Here is a 15,984-nt window from a genome sequence, read left to right on the forward strand (position 1 = left end):
GGAGACTCTCATTTGCACACAGAACTAGATCAGTGATATGCCCATTGGACTAAATACCATTAGCAATGATGTTGAGAGTTTAGGCTTGAATTGGGTAACTTTATTTAAGTATTTCAATTGAGTTTATTTAATTCTTTAAATGATTTCATAGATCTATTAAATTTCTACTTTTTATAATTTCATAGATATAATTGTGAACTCCAGCATACTTGCCGATGATTGATAGTTTGAGTCTAAGATGGACAACAATTGGGGGTTGAGATGTAGTTGATGGATCATGGACTTGGATTGTTGATAAGTTGATAAACTCTCTTTAAATTTTTTTGGTGAGAAATGATAATCAAATTTTACTTTTAGCGTGTTTAATTTTATGAATCATTCTCTTTTTTCCTTTTATTGATTGTGACTTTTTATCTTAATTTCAGGTATCACCAACAATAAAGCACGGTGTTGCAGATCCAATTTTTATTTTTATGGACTGTTTAATATGTTTTTTCTTATGGACTATTTGAAATGAATTGTTTTTACTATTATCAATGTTTTAAACTATTATATATGCCTTTTTTTTTTAATGATGTATTATATTAATTTTTTTTTTAATTTTAGGGGTTAGAAAAGGCCCAATTGGGCCCAGAATCGGAGGTCCGAGTTTCGATAACTCCGATCTCCGATCGATGCTCCGAACTACGATGAGAGTTGGAGTCAGAGCTAAATTTTACTTCCAGTCGAAAGTTGGAAATCTCTCCTCTAACTCTGTCGGAGTCAGAGCACAACCCTATCTAAATGTAGCTTTTATCTCAATTTGAATTCAGATGGGATTATATATGTGAATTGTCACGTTGAGATAACAAAAGGAGATTAAAAGCCCCCCTCCCAAAAAAAAAAAAAAGGAGAAAAAAATCATATAATTTTATAAACAGAAAATATATTGCAGCCTCACACTTTTTCATATTATTGAAAAATATAAATTTACTATCTTATTTTATTTTATTTTATATTTTTAAAATAATAATATATTGGGTATGAAGCTGCTGTGTAGCATGCATTTTTATAAATATGTTTAGATAAAATCTATGTCTAAATTTAACAGTTTTGGAGGAATAGGGGCAAAACTGAAAATTACGGCCAAACAATTGGCAAAATGCTGCAGATCCTGCCCTTAGCCAGAATTCTTTTAGGTCCTCCGCTTTGCTTCTGTAGCCCGAGTCTTCTTCCTAAACTCTATATTCGATCGCCTCACAAGGTAACACTATTCGTCTTCTATTTCTTCCTCTTGTAAAGTATCTTCTGCTTCCCTTAGTTTTCCCCTGTGAATATGTTCCTTTTCCCTAACTTTCTCTGTCAATTTTTTTATTTCGTTGGTTGTGAGTATTAGCTAATATCGGATTTCGGTCGCACGGGCCGTTTGCTCTATCGGATTTAAAATATTATATTCTTCGGTCAAGGTTATTGTATCTGGAGAGGAATTATTTAGATATTTTTCCCTTTTCCCTATATATTTTTTTACTTGTTGTGTTTAGTAATTTCTGCTCGATTTAGAATTAAATTTGAGTTTTCTTTGTTAATTCCAAGTGGTATTTTGATCTCTTTCATGCCTTGTTCGTTTTATTAAAACAAAACCACTAAAAGAGATGGTATTTAGATATGAAGTTTCTCTTATCAATTTGAATTTTGTTGTTATCTATATTCTTAGCAACCAAACGGAGGATTAGACTATCTTGTTTCACGGAGACCTAAGCTTTAGTTTGTGTCATGGTTCTGATCAGGGGGTTGAGGGGAGTGTCTGGTGGATTGGGTGAAGGGCTGTGCAGAAGAGGTGAAGAAGGCTTGAGTATGAAGTTGCAGTTTTGTTAGTTACAAGCTGGTGAAGGAACGATGTCATGTAGTAATAAGAAGATGTTAGTAATCAATCCGCCGTCGCTTTGTATAAGTAGGAATTGAGTAGATATGTGAGAGGCAGTCGTTTCATTAATTCAATGCAATTGTAATACGCTGTCTTTTGTAAACCAACATAGAAAGTACATAAACTCGACTTGGAGGAAAGATTCCTCAACTCTGAATTCAGTCAAACAAGATTCTTCTCTCTCTCTCTCTCTCTCTCTCTCTGAAACTTCTTCTTCTTTTGGAGATTGACTATCTCGAATTAGCTGTAATTGGGCTCATTACAGTTTGGAGTGGTTGCAAACTTTTCCTCTAAATGTGAAACTAGAGAACGGGAGGAGGAGGAGCGGTTGTGGTTGTTGTTGTGAAGAAATTATTTCTTTCTAACCCCAAGGGGTTGGCCCAAGTGGTGAAGGCTTTGGTCTTGGGGTATCACTCCCCTCAAGGTCCAAGGTTCAACACCTCATGGGTGCAAACAATCCTTTGGGGCCACACCCCCTGGTGAAAAGCCAGCTATTTAACCAGTTCCGTATAGGGAAACTTCTGAAGGTGTGGTGCACGGGACCGGAGTTTACTCTACATGAGTGGATCCGAAGGGGCCTTGGAGAGGAGGTTCCCCGACATAAAAAAAAAAGAATTATTTCTTTCTTGTTTGAGGAATTTCACAGTTTACATTGAATTTCACAATTATCCCTGTTTGGATCTAATTCCCTCACTGAATTTTAATTTTCACTGACCTCATCTTTGGCATTACTTTTCTTTTTTATAAGTGTCTTTGGCATTATTGGAACAAAAGCATAGTGTCTTAACTCATGAATAAGAATCACTCAATTTTTTTATTAGTTTCGAGGAACTTATTGGAGTTGACAACAGTTGTCTAATACTTCCCGTACATTTTGGCTATGCTTTTTATTATTTTTGTTACAAAAAAAGCAGCTGTCTATTACCATATTATATGCTTGAGCACGTATTCAATTTGCATGATAACCCCTGCTTCTAAATTTGACATTTCCTTTTGTTGTGGATGGGCACACAAACACGTACATGGAGAAGCATGATATTTTTTCTTGGTGGTTGAATTTATTGCTGATGTATCTGTTGAAGGCATAAGAGGAATCTAAATGACTCAACTGATGTTTGAGCAGGCAAGTAAGAAGCAAGAGCTTATTCATTTCCTGCCACCATGTCCTTGAACAAAGGAATGAGGTCCTGTGCAAAGTTTTTGATGTCCTCAGAAGCATTTATGTCGAAATCAGGTTAGTCTGATGCACTTTTTTTTCCCTTTTAAAGCATCTGGTATTCCCCTCTTCCCCATGCAATTTATGGCACCTGTCTCTTATGTTATGGTTAAGTACATGCATAGTATGATACTTGAGATGGCAATATTTGAAAGGTAAAAAAACTATAAGTTATTCACATTTTCATTTTTCATGAGGCTTATATACATACATTTCAAGGGTTTTAATAATGCTAGTTAATCAGAACCAGAAATAAATTTCCTTGAAATCCCGTATGCTATCTTGGTTTTGTAGAAATGTTAATTTGCAAACACATTCTTCATGGTGAGGCAAAACTGAGGTCTAAAAGATGCATGCATGCAGTTTTCTGGATTTTTTTTTATTCTTATTTTTGCAAACCATACAATTTCAGTATTGCACCTATGATGTGCATGATAAGTCTTTGAGGTTATTAAGTATCTGCAATTTAGAGATACTAGCCAACCCCAAGGGGTTGGTCCAAGTGGTGAAGGCCTTGGTCTTGGGGTATCACTCCCTTCAAGGTCCAAGGTTCAACACCTCATGGGTGCAAACAATCCTTTGGGGCCACACCCCTGGTGAAAGCCAGCGATTTAACCAGTTCCGTAGGAAAACTTCCGAGGGTGCAGTGCACGGGACCGAGGTTTACCCTGCATGGTTGGGTCCGAAGTTGACTGATGCATGTATACTTCATCATTGCGAAATCTGAAAGTTGTATAAAGATACTAGCCACTTCCAGTAATACATACTTCAAATTTCTATTTTTTCCTGATGCTTTGAAACTTTTTATGTAAGACTTATGCATGTTTAAACAACTCTGTATTTTGTGAAGCTATCATTTGGCGGTTTCTTAAAAGATTTGAAACCATGGAATTAGAGAATTGAATATAAAAGAAATACTAAGTGTGGTGATACGATAGACTTACTTCGTTTAACTTGCAATCTATTGTGGATTTTTATGTGTCAAGTTTGCCCAAATTCCAGATCTCTGGATTTTCTTTTTGTTTGATGAAAGATATCTTGGTTTTCATGTCTTGTTGTCAAATATCAAACTCTGACTGCTTGCCCAAGTCCCTGAACAAGAATAATGACTTATTTTTCCTACCAGCAAAGAGGGGGTTTCACTCGACTGAGGCGAAGAGAATGGGAGGACATGGTCATGATGAGCCTTACTATCTCCATGCCAAACACATGTATAACTTGGACAGGATGAAACACCAGAAGTTGACAATGAGCCTTGCTGTGTTCACTGCATTCAGCATTGGTGTGGCTGTCCCAATTTATGCTGTTATATTCCAGCAAAGTAAAACAGCTTCTGGTTGAGTATCCTGCTTTCTGACAGCAATAAGATTAAGCAGTATTCCTGTCATTTGGCTTGGTTTCTTTTTTTGTTTGGAAATTGTCACGTTGCCATTTGTTCCATCACTCAAGTGGATGACCGTTTTCCATGAGAATTACATGGCCGTAGACCATTCTACTTATTTCTGTTGATCACATTATGTGGATGTTTTCATCACCCATCACTTCCATTAATTCTCATCTTAATCACCACTTTTGTATTTCAGGTTGCCTCCTAGTAAAGAGAAGGTACATTTGCTATTCAATTTAAAACAGGAATAAATGTTCTAGACTTTGGGACATTTGCCCTTTGTGCCCCTATTTCCATTAGGTCATATTTTGCACTTCCAAACTATAATGTTTTTTAGTTGCTTTTCAGACAACAATCAAACTATTATTTCACTCTCCAAATTATCACTGTTTGACAATTTGTAACATGTCTTATTTTTCAGAAATCTCAAGTGTCAAGTATAAATTGATCATTTTGGATGCAGGTTAAAAAAATAAAAAATAACCTTGCCTGTGGAAACTCTAAAATTAGACTTGAAGCATGACAGATGTGACAATAAAGTATAACTTCATCATTGCGAAATCTGAAGGTTGTGTAAAGATATTTCTTTTTTATTCTCCTTATATTTCAGTATTGCTCTTACGTCTTGATCATATAAATATAATTTTGACAAAACCCCAATGACGAAAACTAACGTATAAAGAAGGTTCATGTTTCTTTAGCAGAAAACTTTATACTTTCTTCTGCCTTTTGTCAAGAAAAGCATCTTCAAAACATTTCCCCATCTCTTGGCGTCCTATGTTTTTGTGCAATTTTGTATGAGGTGAGTTGTGATAAAAAGTAAAAAAAATATTATTTAAATATATTTTTTTAATATTATTTTTATTTTAAGATTTAAAAATGTTGAATGGTTTATTTTATTTTATGTAAAAATTTGAATAACTTATAATGATTAAATAAAATGATATGAGAATGGTTAGGAAAACATACGACACCATTTCATAATGTACGAAAAATTGCAGTTTTTTTTTTTTTTCTAATCAATTATATCTACAACCAAACTATTTATTGTTTCTTATTTTTTCATATTCGAATTTAAAAATAAATAAATTATATGATTGGTAGTTGAACATGGTTTCACAATTATCGTGACAAGCATGCTAAGCTTATATAGCATTTTTTTTTTTTTTTTAATCATAGTGATCAGATAGCTTATTTTATGCAAAAGCAATTCAAAAACATCGACGACACATGGCACATGCAGATTGGTTCGACACGCTAAGTCTTGTCGGAGAATTTGCGTGTGAAAATCCTCATTGTCCAATGAACGCAATGCGCATAGATTATCTCCATTTTTGAAGTTTCTAATCCTGCAACTTGCATAATATGAATCATAACGAAAAATACAACACAAATAGTCATGAGTGAAGACAAAACCAGAAATTGAAATGGGAATCGTACGATTAGAAAATTAATTAAAAATTCTATAGATTAACACGATTTGACTTGATAATTATAAAATAACTTTTATAATAATCCTTTTTAGAATCAAACATTTCTCAATTAAAATAAATAGAAAGAGAAGATTGGAGAATATTTAATAAGGATGTACAAAATTCCGCCATAATCAATAATTTTTTTATATGAATTAATATATGATTACGAGAAAATGATACATATGTAATTCTCTAAAAAACTATATTTTAAATAAAATATATTTTTATCAAATAATATTATTTTACATAAATAATTCTAAATTAAAACGAACAAATGATTATATTAACAGTAATGCTACATATAGTTGTAGAATGTATAAACACAGCGTAATAGTTTTGAAAAAAAATAGGATCCATAATTAAAAAGTTAATTTTTTTCATGTAGGTCTCATATTAATTTATTTTTTTCAAAAAGACTATGCGGCGCTTGTACAATCACGACTGTAAATATTATTTTTCTTATATTAATTTATTTTAAAAAAATAAAATATAATTATTTTATAACTCTATATGAAATAAATGGTAGTTTTATAATATTAAACTTGTTTTTAATAAAATTACATGACTGTGTTAGTTATTTTAAAATGAATTTCTAAAATAATCATTGGTATATCGTTACCTAAAAATAAAATCTTTTTATTTTGAGTTGGGGATAAATTTGTAATTTTACCCATAAACACGACGTGGTATGACTGTGACCTTCGATGGAACGCCACTTTTTATACCTTTTCCCTGTCAATTTCGTACCCTTATCTCTCCATCGTCAAGAAATAAATATAAATTCTCAACGTGAAAGTAATATAAAAAAATTAAAAAATATATATATATATATATATTTATAGAAAAAGTAATTTTTAGACAAGGACAAAAAAGTAAAATCAGGACGAGAGTGATGATAGGCGATGTGATATTTCCCACGACAGGTCAGTTTTATGATAAAATTTAAATTTTCAAGGGGCTGAGTTTGCCCTAAGCGATGACGTGTAGGGTTTTCTGTTCCTCTCTATGAGCCCGTAGGCGTCCTATATAAATACCGTGCTCCTCTCCATTTGTCCCCAAAATATTACCACCTAGCTCTAAGCGAAGCCTCGAGACATCTTCGTTTCCTTCCTCGCCTCTCTGTCCCCCTCTCTCTCTCATCACATTTGGAGGTAGCAACTCCCTTCGTTCTCATCGTCTTCCGTATTATTTTCTGGAAATTTTCTTTACGTTTTGTTTTCTTCTTTTAGATTGCGTTGCATCGTAGTTGATTTTTATCGCTAATAGCGGGTGGTTTTATTTTTATTGTGGTTGATCTCGATGGTATTTGTTTGATCGGAGATCAAATGTTTCGTTTTTCAATAAAAGCTTGTTCCTATAATGGATTCTTCTAGATCTGTCTGGCTCTTTGCTTTTCCTTCTATTTTTTGATCGTCGGTTTTCTGATCTAAATCTTGGATGGTTGACGATTGTTTTCTGCTTGACTTGGATCTAAAGTTTCTACTAATTGATAATAAAATCTATTATCCATCAAACAAATTCTACCGTTATTGACAACTCTCGGATTCGGTTTAGTAATTGTTCTTTAAGAAAAAAACAAAGTTCTTTCTCAGATCTATGAAATTTATGTCGCACAGGTTTGATGAATTTAAATAGGAATTACACCCACCGATTCTTTTGTTTTTCTATTTCTTATTTTTACAAGTATTACTTTTTGTTATTTATACTTCATTCGATTATTTATTTTTACTTTATTATGACGTGATGTCTGATATTTTCGGATTCCTTGCTTTTACTCTACGTCTAGTGATTTTTATTTTTTATTTTTATGCTAATGAAATTGAATCTTTATTATACAAGGCGAGGGTTTGACATGTAATTAGAAGCTAGTTATGGATTTTAATGCTTAGTTCATTATACAACGCTTTGCCTCCATTGATTCTTTGGGCCTTAAACCTGTAGATAGCACAGGTGCGATTAATTTCAGACATGAGGTTTACGATTAGGTTGCATGGTTTTTTTTTTCTGCTTTGAATGAACTGGTGTTCCTTTAATATAAGGTCCCAAATAACGTCTATCTGGACTTTGCTAATGAATTATCTGATCAGAGTTTTAGTTCTTAAGCTACATATAAATTGGAATTTAATAGTTTTTGACTTTATAACTTAAATTTTCTAGTGAGCCAAAAAAAAAAAGAGGCAAGTGCTGGCTGAAATCCTCGTCTAGGCTGGTTTAGAAGTTCTTATATTTGTAACCTTAATCAGAATCGCCTAATCGTTCTAAACTCTGTTATTTGTTTCAGGAAGTTGGCAGTCTTTCTGCTCTGCAGCTCGTCAAAGTGGAGGGCGTTAAGTTTGAAGCTTCTTTTATGTCTGAACGGGCTACTCTCTTCTTGTCATCAATTGGTTTGCTTGGGGGATACTGTCCTAAGTCTAGAAAAAAGAACAGACATAGTGCTCCTAAAGTTGGATGCATGCATCTTGGCTTAGTGGAAGGCTACAGGGCTCACTGTCTGGGTTGCCAGTTTATTTGTCCGTTTCCAATCACAAGAAATTTTACTAGTACAAGGAGTATCTCTGATAGCTAGAAGAAGCTTCTGACTTGTGCATCTTCTACGAACCATAGTCGAGCAGTCTGACACAGCTATTAACAAGATGGCATTGCAAAACATTGGTGCTTCAAACCGTGATGATGCCTTCTACAGGTATAAGATGCCAAAAATGGTAACTAAGATTGAAGGTAGAGGAAATGGCATCAAGACTAATGTGGTTAACATGGTTGAGATAGCAAAGGCCCTGGCTAGACCTGCTTCTTACACTACAAAGTACTTTGGATGTGAGCTTGGTGCACAATCCAAATTTGATGAGAAGACTGGAACTTCCCTTGTCAATGGTGCCCATGACACTGCAAAGCTTGCTGCACTTCTTGAAAACTTCATTAAGAAATATGTTCAGTGCTATGGCTGTGGGAACCCAGAAACTGAGATAGTGATCACTAAGACTCAGATGATCACCCTCAAATGTGCTGCATGTGGATTTCTTTCAGATGTTGATATGAGGGACAAGCTTACTACTTTTATTCTCAAGAACCCACCTGAACAGAAGAAGTCATCAAAAGACAAGAAGGCAATGAGAAGGGCTGAGAAGGAGCGGCTTAAGGAAGGAGAGGCTGCTGACGAGGAGCAGAAGAAGCTAAAAAAGGAGGCAGTGAAGAAGAAAGGCAGCTCTGCAAGTGCAAAGGATGCTGCTTCCAAAGCTTTGACGAAGAAAAGAAGCAACAGCTCTGATGAGGATCACTCCCCAGCTCACAGTCATGCTGATGAAAATGAACCTCCAGCCGATGATGATGATGAAGATGTCCAATGGCAAACAGATACTTCATTGGAGGCAGCTCGGCAGCGCATCCAAGAGCAATTGAGTGCTGTTACTGCTGATATGGTCATGCTTTCTACCAATGAAGAGAAGCAAAAGTCTGCAAAGAAGTCTCCAGGACGTGAAGAGAAAACTCAGGTTAATGGACACAGCAATGGTCATACTAGTGCCCATGGGAACCTTGTTGAAGAGATAAGGGAACACTTGAACAAGGGTTCTTCCCCTAGTCAGCTGAAATCCTTTCTGGGTTCTCTCTCCGGGACTTACCAAGAAATCATGGATGCTCTATTTGAGGCTCTCTTTATGGGCTTTGACAAGGGGTTTGCAAAAGAGGTGGCCAAAAAGAAGAACTATCTGGCAGCAGCCACTCAAGAGGAGGGATCTCAGATGGTTCTGTTGCGCGCTATAGAGTCTTTCTCTGCAAAGGCAAGCACCAAGGCTGTCAAGGAGTTGGGCTTGGTTCTGAAAGAGCTTTATGACCATGATGTGCTGGAGGAGTCCTCTATTCTAGAGTGGTACCAGAAGGGACTGGGTGGTGGCAATAAAACCTCCCAAATTTGGAAGAATCTGAAGCCTTTCATCGAGTGGCTTCAGAATGCCGAGTCCGAATCAGAAGAGGAGTAATTCTGAAGGTCCTCCTTGCTTATACTGCTGCTTCTGCTATATCTTATAGATAAGATGGTTTGGTTAGTTCCGTTCTGTCTCAGTTGTACTGATTTGGAGTCATTAAAATGGGGTTGGTGAGTGAGAAGCTAGAAATAAAAAGGAGAAAAGCAAGCACTGGGCTGGCTTTTCTTAGCCTTTCATCTGCTCAATGTCATGCTCCTCCTGTTGTTGCTATTTTCTTTTTTAGCGTTTTGCTTCCAACTTGCAGTTTGGTTTGGTTTGGTTTGGTTTGACGATATATGCTTGTATCGTGTGAAATAAAGTCAGCTGTTTCTGTGAGTTTGGTTTTGTCCACTTTTTATATTTTTCTGCGTGGATTTGGTTACGAGGAATTTAGGAAATGCTAGATGAAACCCCTGACCCGGTATGTTTCACTTTGAAGTTTTCATCCTTAAATTTATGGCCAAAAATTGACTCTCCTCCGGTACTATTTCCCCTTGTGAAATCCCCATCCACCTTGGCACATTAAATTTGGAATTATCCGGTGAAATGCCGACCCCTTGTAGCGTGATGTCTTCCCAGAACTTCCGACCTTCTTCCCCAGTGCAAAGGGCATGGAAATTTTCAGCAGTTTTTGGGATAACATCAGCAAATAGCTCCATTACAACTCGGCCAGCTTTCATCTTTTGAATTAGAATGTCAAATAAAAGCATTGGGTTTGACATCTTGTCTATTAAATCCAAGGGGTTCCACCAAGAATCAGATTTCACGTAACATGCCCGTGCGAAGTTGGAAGCATATAAAACATATTTCTATTCTGAAGACAATAGAACTTCAAACAATTTAAAGCCTTTCGTTTAAGGAAAACGCTAGAATGCCGCATGAGTCTGCCCTCTTGCTTTAACTGTTGATGTATTTAATTTATTTAATTTATTTTAATTTTTACTTAATAATTAAAGAAGTGACTTTTAGTATATTGGTATATTTTGTTTATTTTTTAAAATATTTAAATATGTAAAAAGATATTTTAAAAAAAATAAGAAAAATATAAAGAAGTGAATTTGTGCTAAGCTACACAACCCATTGCTGGGAGATAGCTTAGCAATACTTTTCTCTTAAATCCCACCAAATGATTCTCCAAAAAGCACCACCAAGGAGTACTCACGTAAGTTATAAGCATGCTTTTGTTTACATAATCTACATAGCAAATTCTCATTCAGCCAAGAGGTTGATTTATGATATAATATATGCAAGCTTTATATCATCAACTCAATAGATAGATCTACTAACACAGAAAAGTGAAGCTCTTCATATGTTCCTCTTAATTCAATAACTTTATCAAGCTCTGTATATTTTCCTCGTAGTCCGTATCAAAATACTTCTCATTCAGAAAAACCAATTCTCAAGACTCAACATCAATAACGTTCCTGACGCTCTCTTATCTAAATACTTATATCTTGATATGAAACATTCAGTTGCAGCTAGTTCTCAAACTACTCATGATATACACAGAAAAATCTCTCCGTTTTTCATTCTCTCTTGAGTAAGCATTTTGAGTGTGGATTCTTTTTAGCTTTACTTTAGTTGATTCTACGTACACTTTACCACCAAGAGGATATGCTTGAGGCTTGCTGGAATTTTGGCTAGGCTGAATAAACTCGTGGAGCAACTCAAAAAACTATGGTTGAGGTATTCCGCTGTGCGCCGTGAGTTCTTAGATTGGCATCAGAGCATTTTAAATCGTTAATTCCTGTTTACCGAAAGCCCTCATTTTTAACATAGTTTGAATCTCTGTTTTTCTAACTACTTCTGAGTGCCTTTTTTTTTTTCCCTTCCTTTATGGGACCTGGCCGTATTTTTGTGCTTGAGTTGGCGGAGCCGTTGCAAGCACCAAGCGGTATTGCGTTCACCAATAGAGGTGCTGTGCGCACCAACAACAATGCAGCATGAACAGGGGCAGCGTTGTGCTCACCTGGGAGGTGCGGCACACACTGCGACGGTGCAACGCACCATAGCGGCACAAGGTGGTGCAAAGCACACCAAGATAATCGTGACCGTCGCACTGAGCATGTGGCAGCGGCAATGGCTCACGGGGGCTAGTAGAAATTTTTTTTTCTTAAATGAACAGTAACCTACCGAAATGAGGAAGAAGAACAGTGCAAATTTTTGGTCGACTTCTGGGCTTGGGTCTTTTTTTTTAAAGCTCGGCCCCTACTTTCTTTAAAAAATGAGGGGTTGGGCCGATTTTGTGGCCCAATATTTGATAGCCTTTTTTCATATTTATTGACACAAAAATAAAGAAATGGCATACATGGGTTTCAAACTTGATCACCTCACAAAACCGAGGAGCTAGGCGCACCACTGGGTTGCAATCTTCTCTCTAGTCTAGGGGGGGAATTTTTCAAAGAACCCCGCTACGTACAGGAGAATTTGCGCAGGAGAGCTGCGCAGGGATGCCTAGTCAGCATGTAATAAAAAAATAAAAAACAAAGTGAAAAAAGAAAAAGCAAATAAAGATGAAAAAGAAACAACAGAGGGAAACTCCGAAACTTTCTCTATCGCTGTTATTCATCTCCTGCGCACAGCGTTTAGCATTTTCCAAACTGAGAACTTCCACCTCGTCGGTCATCTACGTCGGCGTTATCTCTGGTAGTTTTAAAAACTTCACCTCTGCCAGTCTTCATCATCATCAGTGGTAAGTGGCCCATTTATATAATAAAAGACTATTTTCATGAATTTGTTGTTTAATCAAGTGGTATGGCATTGTCGTGGGGTCGCCTTGGGTGGTTGGTGCGTCGTGAAATTTTTCCTATCAATTTAGTGAAGAGAGAGAGAAACTTTTCCCTTTGGCCGATTTGCTGAGTTTCTTTTGCCGATTTGCTGGTTTTCTTTAAAGAGAAAGGAAATGCATTCTGCCTAATTGATTTGCCTTGATACAATGAGTCGTATACACAAAGTACCAAAAAATGTATAAATCATTTAAATAATTTTGGAAAATTCTAAGTTGTTCGGAAAATAACTTTTTGTTGTTGTCTTTGAGCTAACGTTTCCAACCTAGCAACTTCGTCCTTTTTCGCACCCAAAACTTTCACGACTAGAGACCACAAAACACTGGGACTCAATTAATTATCAAGAAATGTAATTAAATTCTATTATTAATTCATCTCCATATATAATGTAATGCAGTATTAAGAGTAATTCTGTTTGTGCAGAGCACCACTAATATCTAACAATTTTTGTGATAAATATGCATCAATGATGTTCCGAAGCTTCTGTTATAAAATGATTATTAATGTTCTCTAGATAGATGGATAAAGGGAAGGAGCACACATAGGAGCACGCATCTCCTATAACACTTCCTACTGCATATCCATCAACAATTCCTACAACCCAGGTATTTATCAAGTTCATTTGATTGTTTAATAATGTCTATATTTATAATACTACATCTTTGTTTCATAATCATTATTGGTTTCCATGTTAGGTGCTACCAATATCATTGTATGATGGTTTCTCAAATTATATGCATGGTTGCCATCCACCAATGACACATGTTTTTACCACCATTTGTCCCTAGTGCTGATGCCAATCCATCTACTTGGACCACACAGGTGATAAGTTTGTTCCTTAAGTTGTTCCCTTAATTTTCACCATTTTTCTAATCAATTTAAAACATGGATGTGTCTTGTGGGTGTAAACTGCAGGAAAATTTAATAGGGATGTCTTGGTGTGGATGGAACACAGCTGGATAGTGGATAATAGGGATGGAACACAGCCAGATGTTGGAGATTTTGCTTTATGGTAATAGGGATGGAACCATTGATGTATGAACCATATACCTCACTACTATCTGTAAATATATAACCCTTTCAACATTTTGGTAGTAATCACAAATCTTGCTGTTTTTTAATATTACAATTGTGTATTTTGAGGAAGCTAAACTAAATGTAATAGAAGGAAGATTATGATTCTTCAATTTGTACATATGTCCAAATCAGGTATTAATCTGTGAGTAGTTAAATCAAGAAAGTATGCCATTTGTCCCACTTAATAGTGATTTAAATCAACCTATATCCAGTGACAACAACGTTCCAAATAGTTCTATAATACACTACATTCCAAATAGTCCCTTACGTACAATATAGAAAGTTTCCATCAAGTGGGGCTTCATTTTGATCGTATCAGATACCCTTCTCAAAAGACCCCAATCTATGACAATGTCCCAATATGTGGCAATGATGGTTGCAACACCTGAACTCACTGCCATTATCTTCCAAGTCATCCCCCTTTGTAAATCATAAGTTGTCCTCATGGCAAGTGCTGCAATTATTGAGAAGTATTTCAGTCCATTATACCCATACATTGCATCTTTCTCCTCTATCAAGCGTCGAAGGCTCTAAAACATTAGAATATTGTGAGCAAAAACTGTTGCTGCAACCGTAAAAACATATATATTCAAAGGGACTAGTTCAATTCTGGCTCCGAAGCTTCTTGTTCTTTTGTCCACCTCCATATCTAAATTTGGAATACACCAACCAATGCAAGTACAGCAATAACTGAACTGAGAAGAAAGACATCTCTATAGCCCAATTCTATTCCTTGCTCGAAGCCGATGTTACAAATTTTAGATAGTTCACAAATTGACCTGTCATGAAGAGAGGGATGAAAGCAAATGCTACAAATTTGCTTCTAATAGTAACGATCAATATCTTCCAACAGACCTAAAAAATAATAATAATAATAATAATAATAATAATAATAATAATAGATATAACAAGTTTAAAAGCTACATACGTATCCCTTTTCCAATTGAAGGGAGAAAGGGAACAAAGGAGAGAGAAAAAACTACCCCTCAAGATTTTACCCCCATTGAGTTCTTACATAGAAAGAATAAAAGACATGTTTTCTAAGCCCCCTTTAATAAATACGTTCAGCATTGCCATTTTTTCTTTTGAGATAGAAGGCATCCATCCTACCTAATAAAATGATAACTATTTGTTCTGAGAATCATATGTTCATTTATTATTTACTTCTTCTGAAGATGATTCATCATTGTTACATGGCATTGTGTTGTATTTACTTTGTTTTATTTGATTATCGGGGTGTTTGAGAGACTTTTGTTTACCTATCGAAAAAAGAAAAAATTGAAATCATGGCTGTAATTTTTGCACTGCAAGATCAAAAAAATAGAGTTCCACTCAACTGAGACTCATCGTATTTCAGCTTAAGCAAAACTTTAATTTGTCAAATCCAAACAATATCCGTCTTTTTTTTCCTTGAAATTCAAAGCAACCAACAGATGCTTTGCAAACAACTACATGGGAAGATCCCCTAACCTTAATTTCATGCCTTTTATGTTAAAATCACATGGAAGATGCCAGATTATGTCACTTTCAAGTGCAGAACATTATTATTTACAAATAATTCATATAATCTGCTTCTAGAAGATACCAGATTATGTCATTCACAGTATATGATACTAATTTCAAGCTAGAAGACTATAGTCGAGAAAACAATTTCTGTATCGGTCAACCTGGCACTAACCAAGACATACTTTCAAATTACAAAAACAGCAAAGTTCACAAAGCCTAGAAGCAGAGGTAGCGAAAATGAGTGTTATTATATTATACTGGAATGAAGATTTTTAAAGTTCATTAGAGGTACCTCAAGCTGCCGCAGTGTGTCAATGAGAAGCCACTGCTTCTGCTTAGAGTTCAAAAACCCATCACGGGGCGCGACACGAAGGAGATAGAGGAGGGACATGGAGGGGGCTAGGGTTCAGAAACCCATCCAATGTTTGTGATGAATCTTTTGAAGAGATGGACGAGGGTGAAGATGGAGGAGGGAGAGGGTGGAAATTGGGAAGGGGTGCACGAGATGAGTTTCAAAAATTGGGAAATTAAGTGAAACGGGGATGAAACGCACCGTATTAATTTCCACGTAGACAATTCGTGCGCATCCCTACGCGAACTCTCCTGCATAGAGAGTTTTCCTTTTTCAAATGTATGTATTGTACATTTTATCTTTAAAAATATCTGCTTTTTTTT

The 15,984-nt window shown here is 35.8% G+C and overlaps 3 protein-coding genes and 1 long non-coding RNA gene across 6 annotated transcripts; 3 read left to right on the forward strand and 1 right to left on the reverse strand.

Annotated features, from left to right (window-relative positions):
• Window positions 1-1,085: 1,085 nt before the first annotated feature.
• LOC122308942 lies at window positions 1,086-4,777 on the forward strand. Of its 2 annotated transcripts, none has more exons than XM_043122224.1 (3): window positions 1,086-1,243; window positions 3,027-3,137; window positions 4,246-4,777. In XM_043122224.1, the coding sequence occupies exons 2-3, from the start codon at window positions 3,065-3,067 to the stop codon at window positions 4,458-4,460; spliced, it is 288 nt and encodes a 95-aa protein (XP_042978158.1). In that variant the 5' UTR covers window positions 1,086-1,243; window positions 3,027-3,064; the 3' UTR covers window positions 4,461-4,777. The 2 variants fall into 2 exon arrangements, with proteins under 2 accessions (XP_042978158.1, XP_042978159.1); XM_043122225.1 differs by lacking the exon at window positions 1,086-1,243 and adding an exon at window positions 1,299-1,445.
• A 2,197-nt stretch (window positions 4,778-6,974) lies between these two features.
• LOC122308943 (eukaryotic translation initiation factor 5) lies at window positions 6,975-10,276 on the forward strand. Its single transcript, XM_043122226.1, has 2 exons — window positions 6,975-7,132; window positions 8,263-10,276. Exon 2 carries the CDS (start codon window positions 8,615-8,617, stop codon window positions 9,953-9,955), a length of 1,341 nt encoding a protein of 446 aa, XP_042978160.1. The 5' UTR covers window positions 6,975-7,132; window positions 8,263-8,614; the 3' UTR covers window positions 9,956-10,276.
• A 2,366-nt stretch (window positions 10,277-12,642) lies between these two features.
• On the forward strand, window positions 12,643-13,919 carry LOC122308945. The gene is made up of 3 exons (XR_006242290.1): window positions 12,643-13,331; window positions 13,422-13,548; window positions 13,642-13,919. It is a non-coding gene; the product is annotated as an uncharacterized LOC122308945 (long non-coding RNA).
• Window positions 13,920-13,950: 31 nt separating this feature from the next.
• On the reverse strand, window positions 13,951-15,984 carry LOC122308944 (phosphate transporter PHO1 homolog 10-like). Of its 2 annotated transcripts, none has more exons than XR_006242289.1 (2): window positions 15,602-15,984; window positions 13,951-14,582 (listed from the first exon to the last, which is right to left on the reverse strand). XR_006242289.1 is itself a non-coding variant. In XM_043122227.1 (2 exons), exons 1-2 carry the CDS (start codon window positions 15,698-15,700, stop codon window positions 14,049-14,051), a joined length of 384 nt encoding a protein of 127 aa, XP_042978161.1. In that variant the 5' UTR covers window positions 15,701-15,944; the 3' UTR covers window positions 13,951-14,048. The 2 variants fall into 2 exon arrangements, 1 of the variants encoding a protein (XP_042978161.1); XM_043122227.1 differs by having other exon boundaries at window positions 13,951-14,333; window positions 15,602-15,944.

This window comes from Carya illinoinensis, chromosome 5 (assembly GCF_018687715.1).
Source record: "Carya illinoinensis cultivar Pawnee chromosome 5, C.illinoinensisPawnee_v1, whole genome shotgun sequence".
In the NCBI taxonomy this organism is placed as follows: Eukaryota; Viridiplantae; Streptophyta; class Magnoliopsida; order Fagales; family Juglandaceae; genus Carya; species Carya illinoinensis.

Excerpts from the sequence above, each read along its gene's own strand:
- LOC122308944 (XM_043122227.1), bottom strand. The coding sequence starts at position 15,700 with ATGTCCCTCCTCTATCTCCTTCGTGTCGCGCCCCGTGATGGGTTTTTG. Across the intron at positions 14,334-15,601 it reads ACACACTGCGGCAGCTTGAG|AGCCTTCGACGCTTGATAGA; the intron begins GTACCTCTAATG and ends CTAATGTTTTAG.
- LOC122308942 (XM_043122224.1), top strand. The coding sequence starts at position 3,065 with ATGTCCTTGAACAAAGGAATGAGGTCCTGTGCAAAGTTTTTGATGTCC. Across the intron at positions 3,138-4,245 it reads AGCATTTATGTCGAAATCAG|CAAAGAGGGGGTTTCACTCG; the intron begins GTTAGTCTGATG and ends TTTTCCTACCAG.
- LOC122308943 (XM_043122226.1), top strand. The coding sequence starts at position 8,615 with ATGGCATTGCAAAACATTGGTGCTTCAAACCGTGATGATGCCTTCTAC.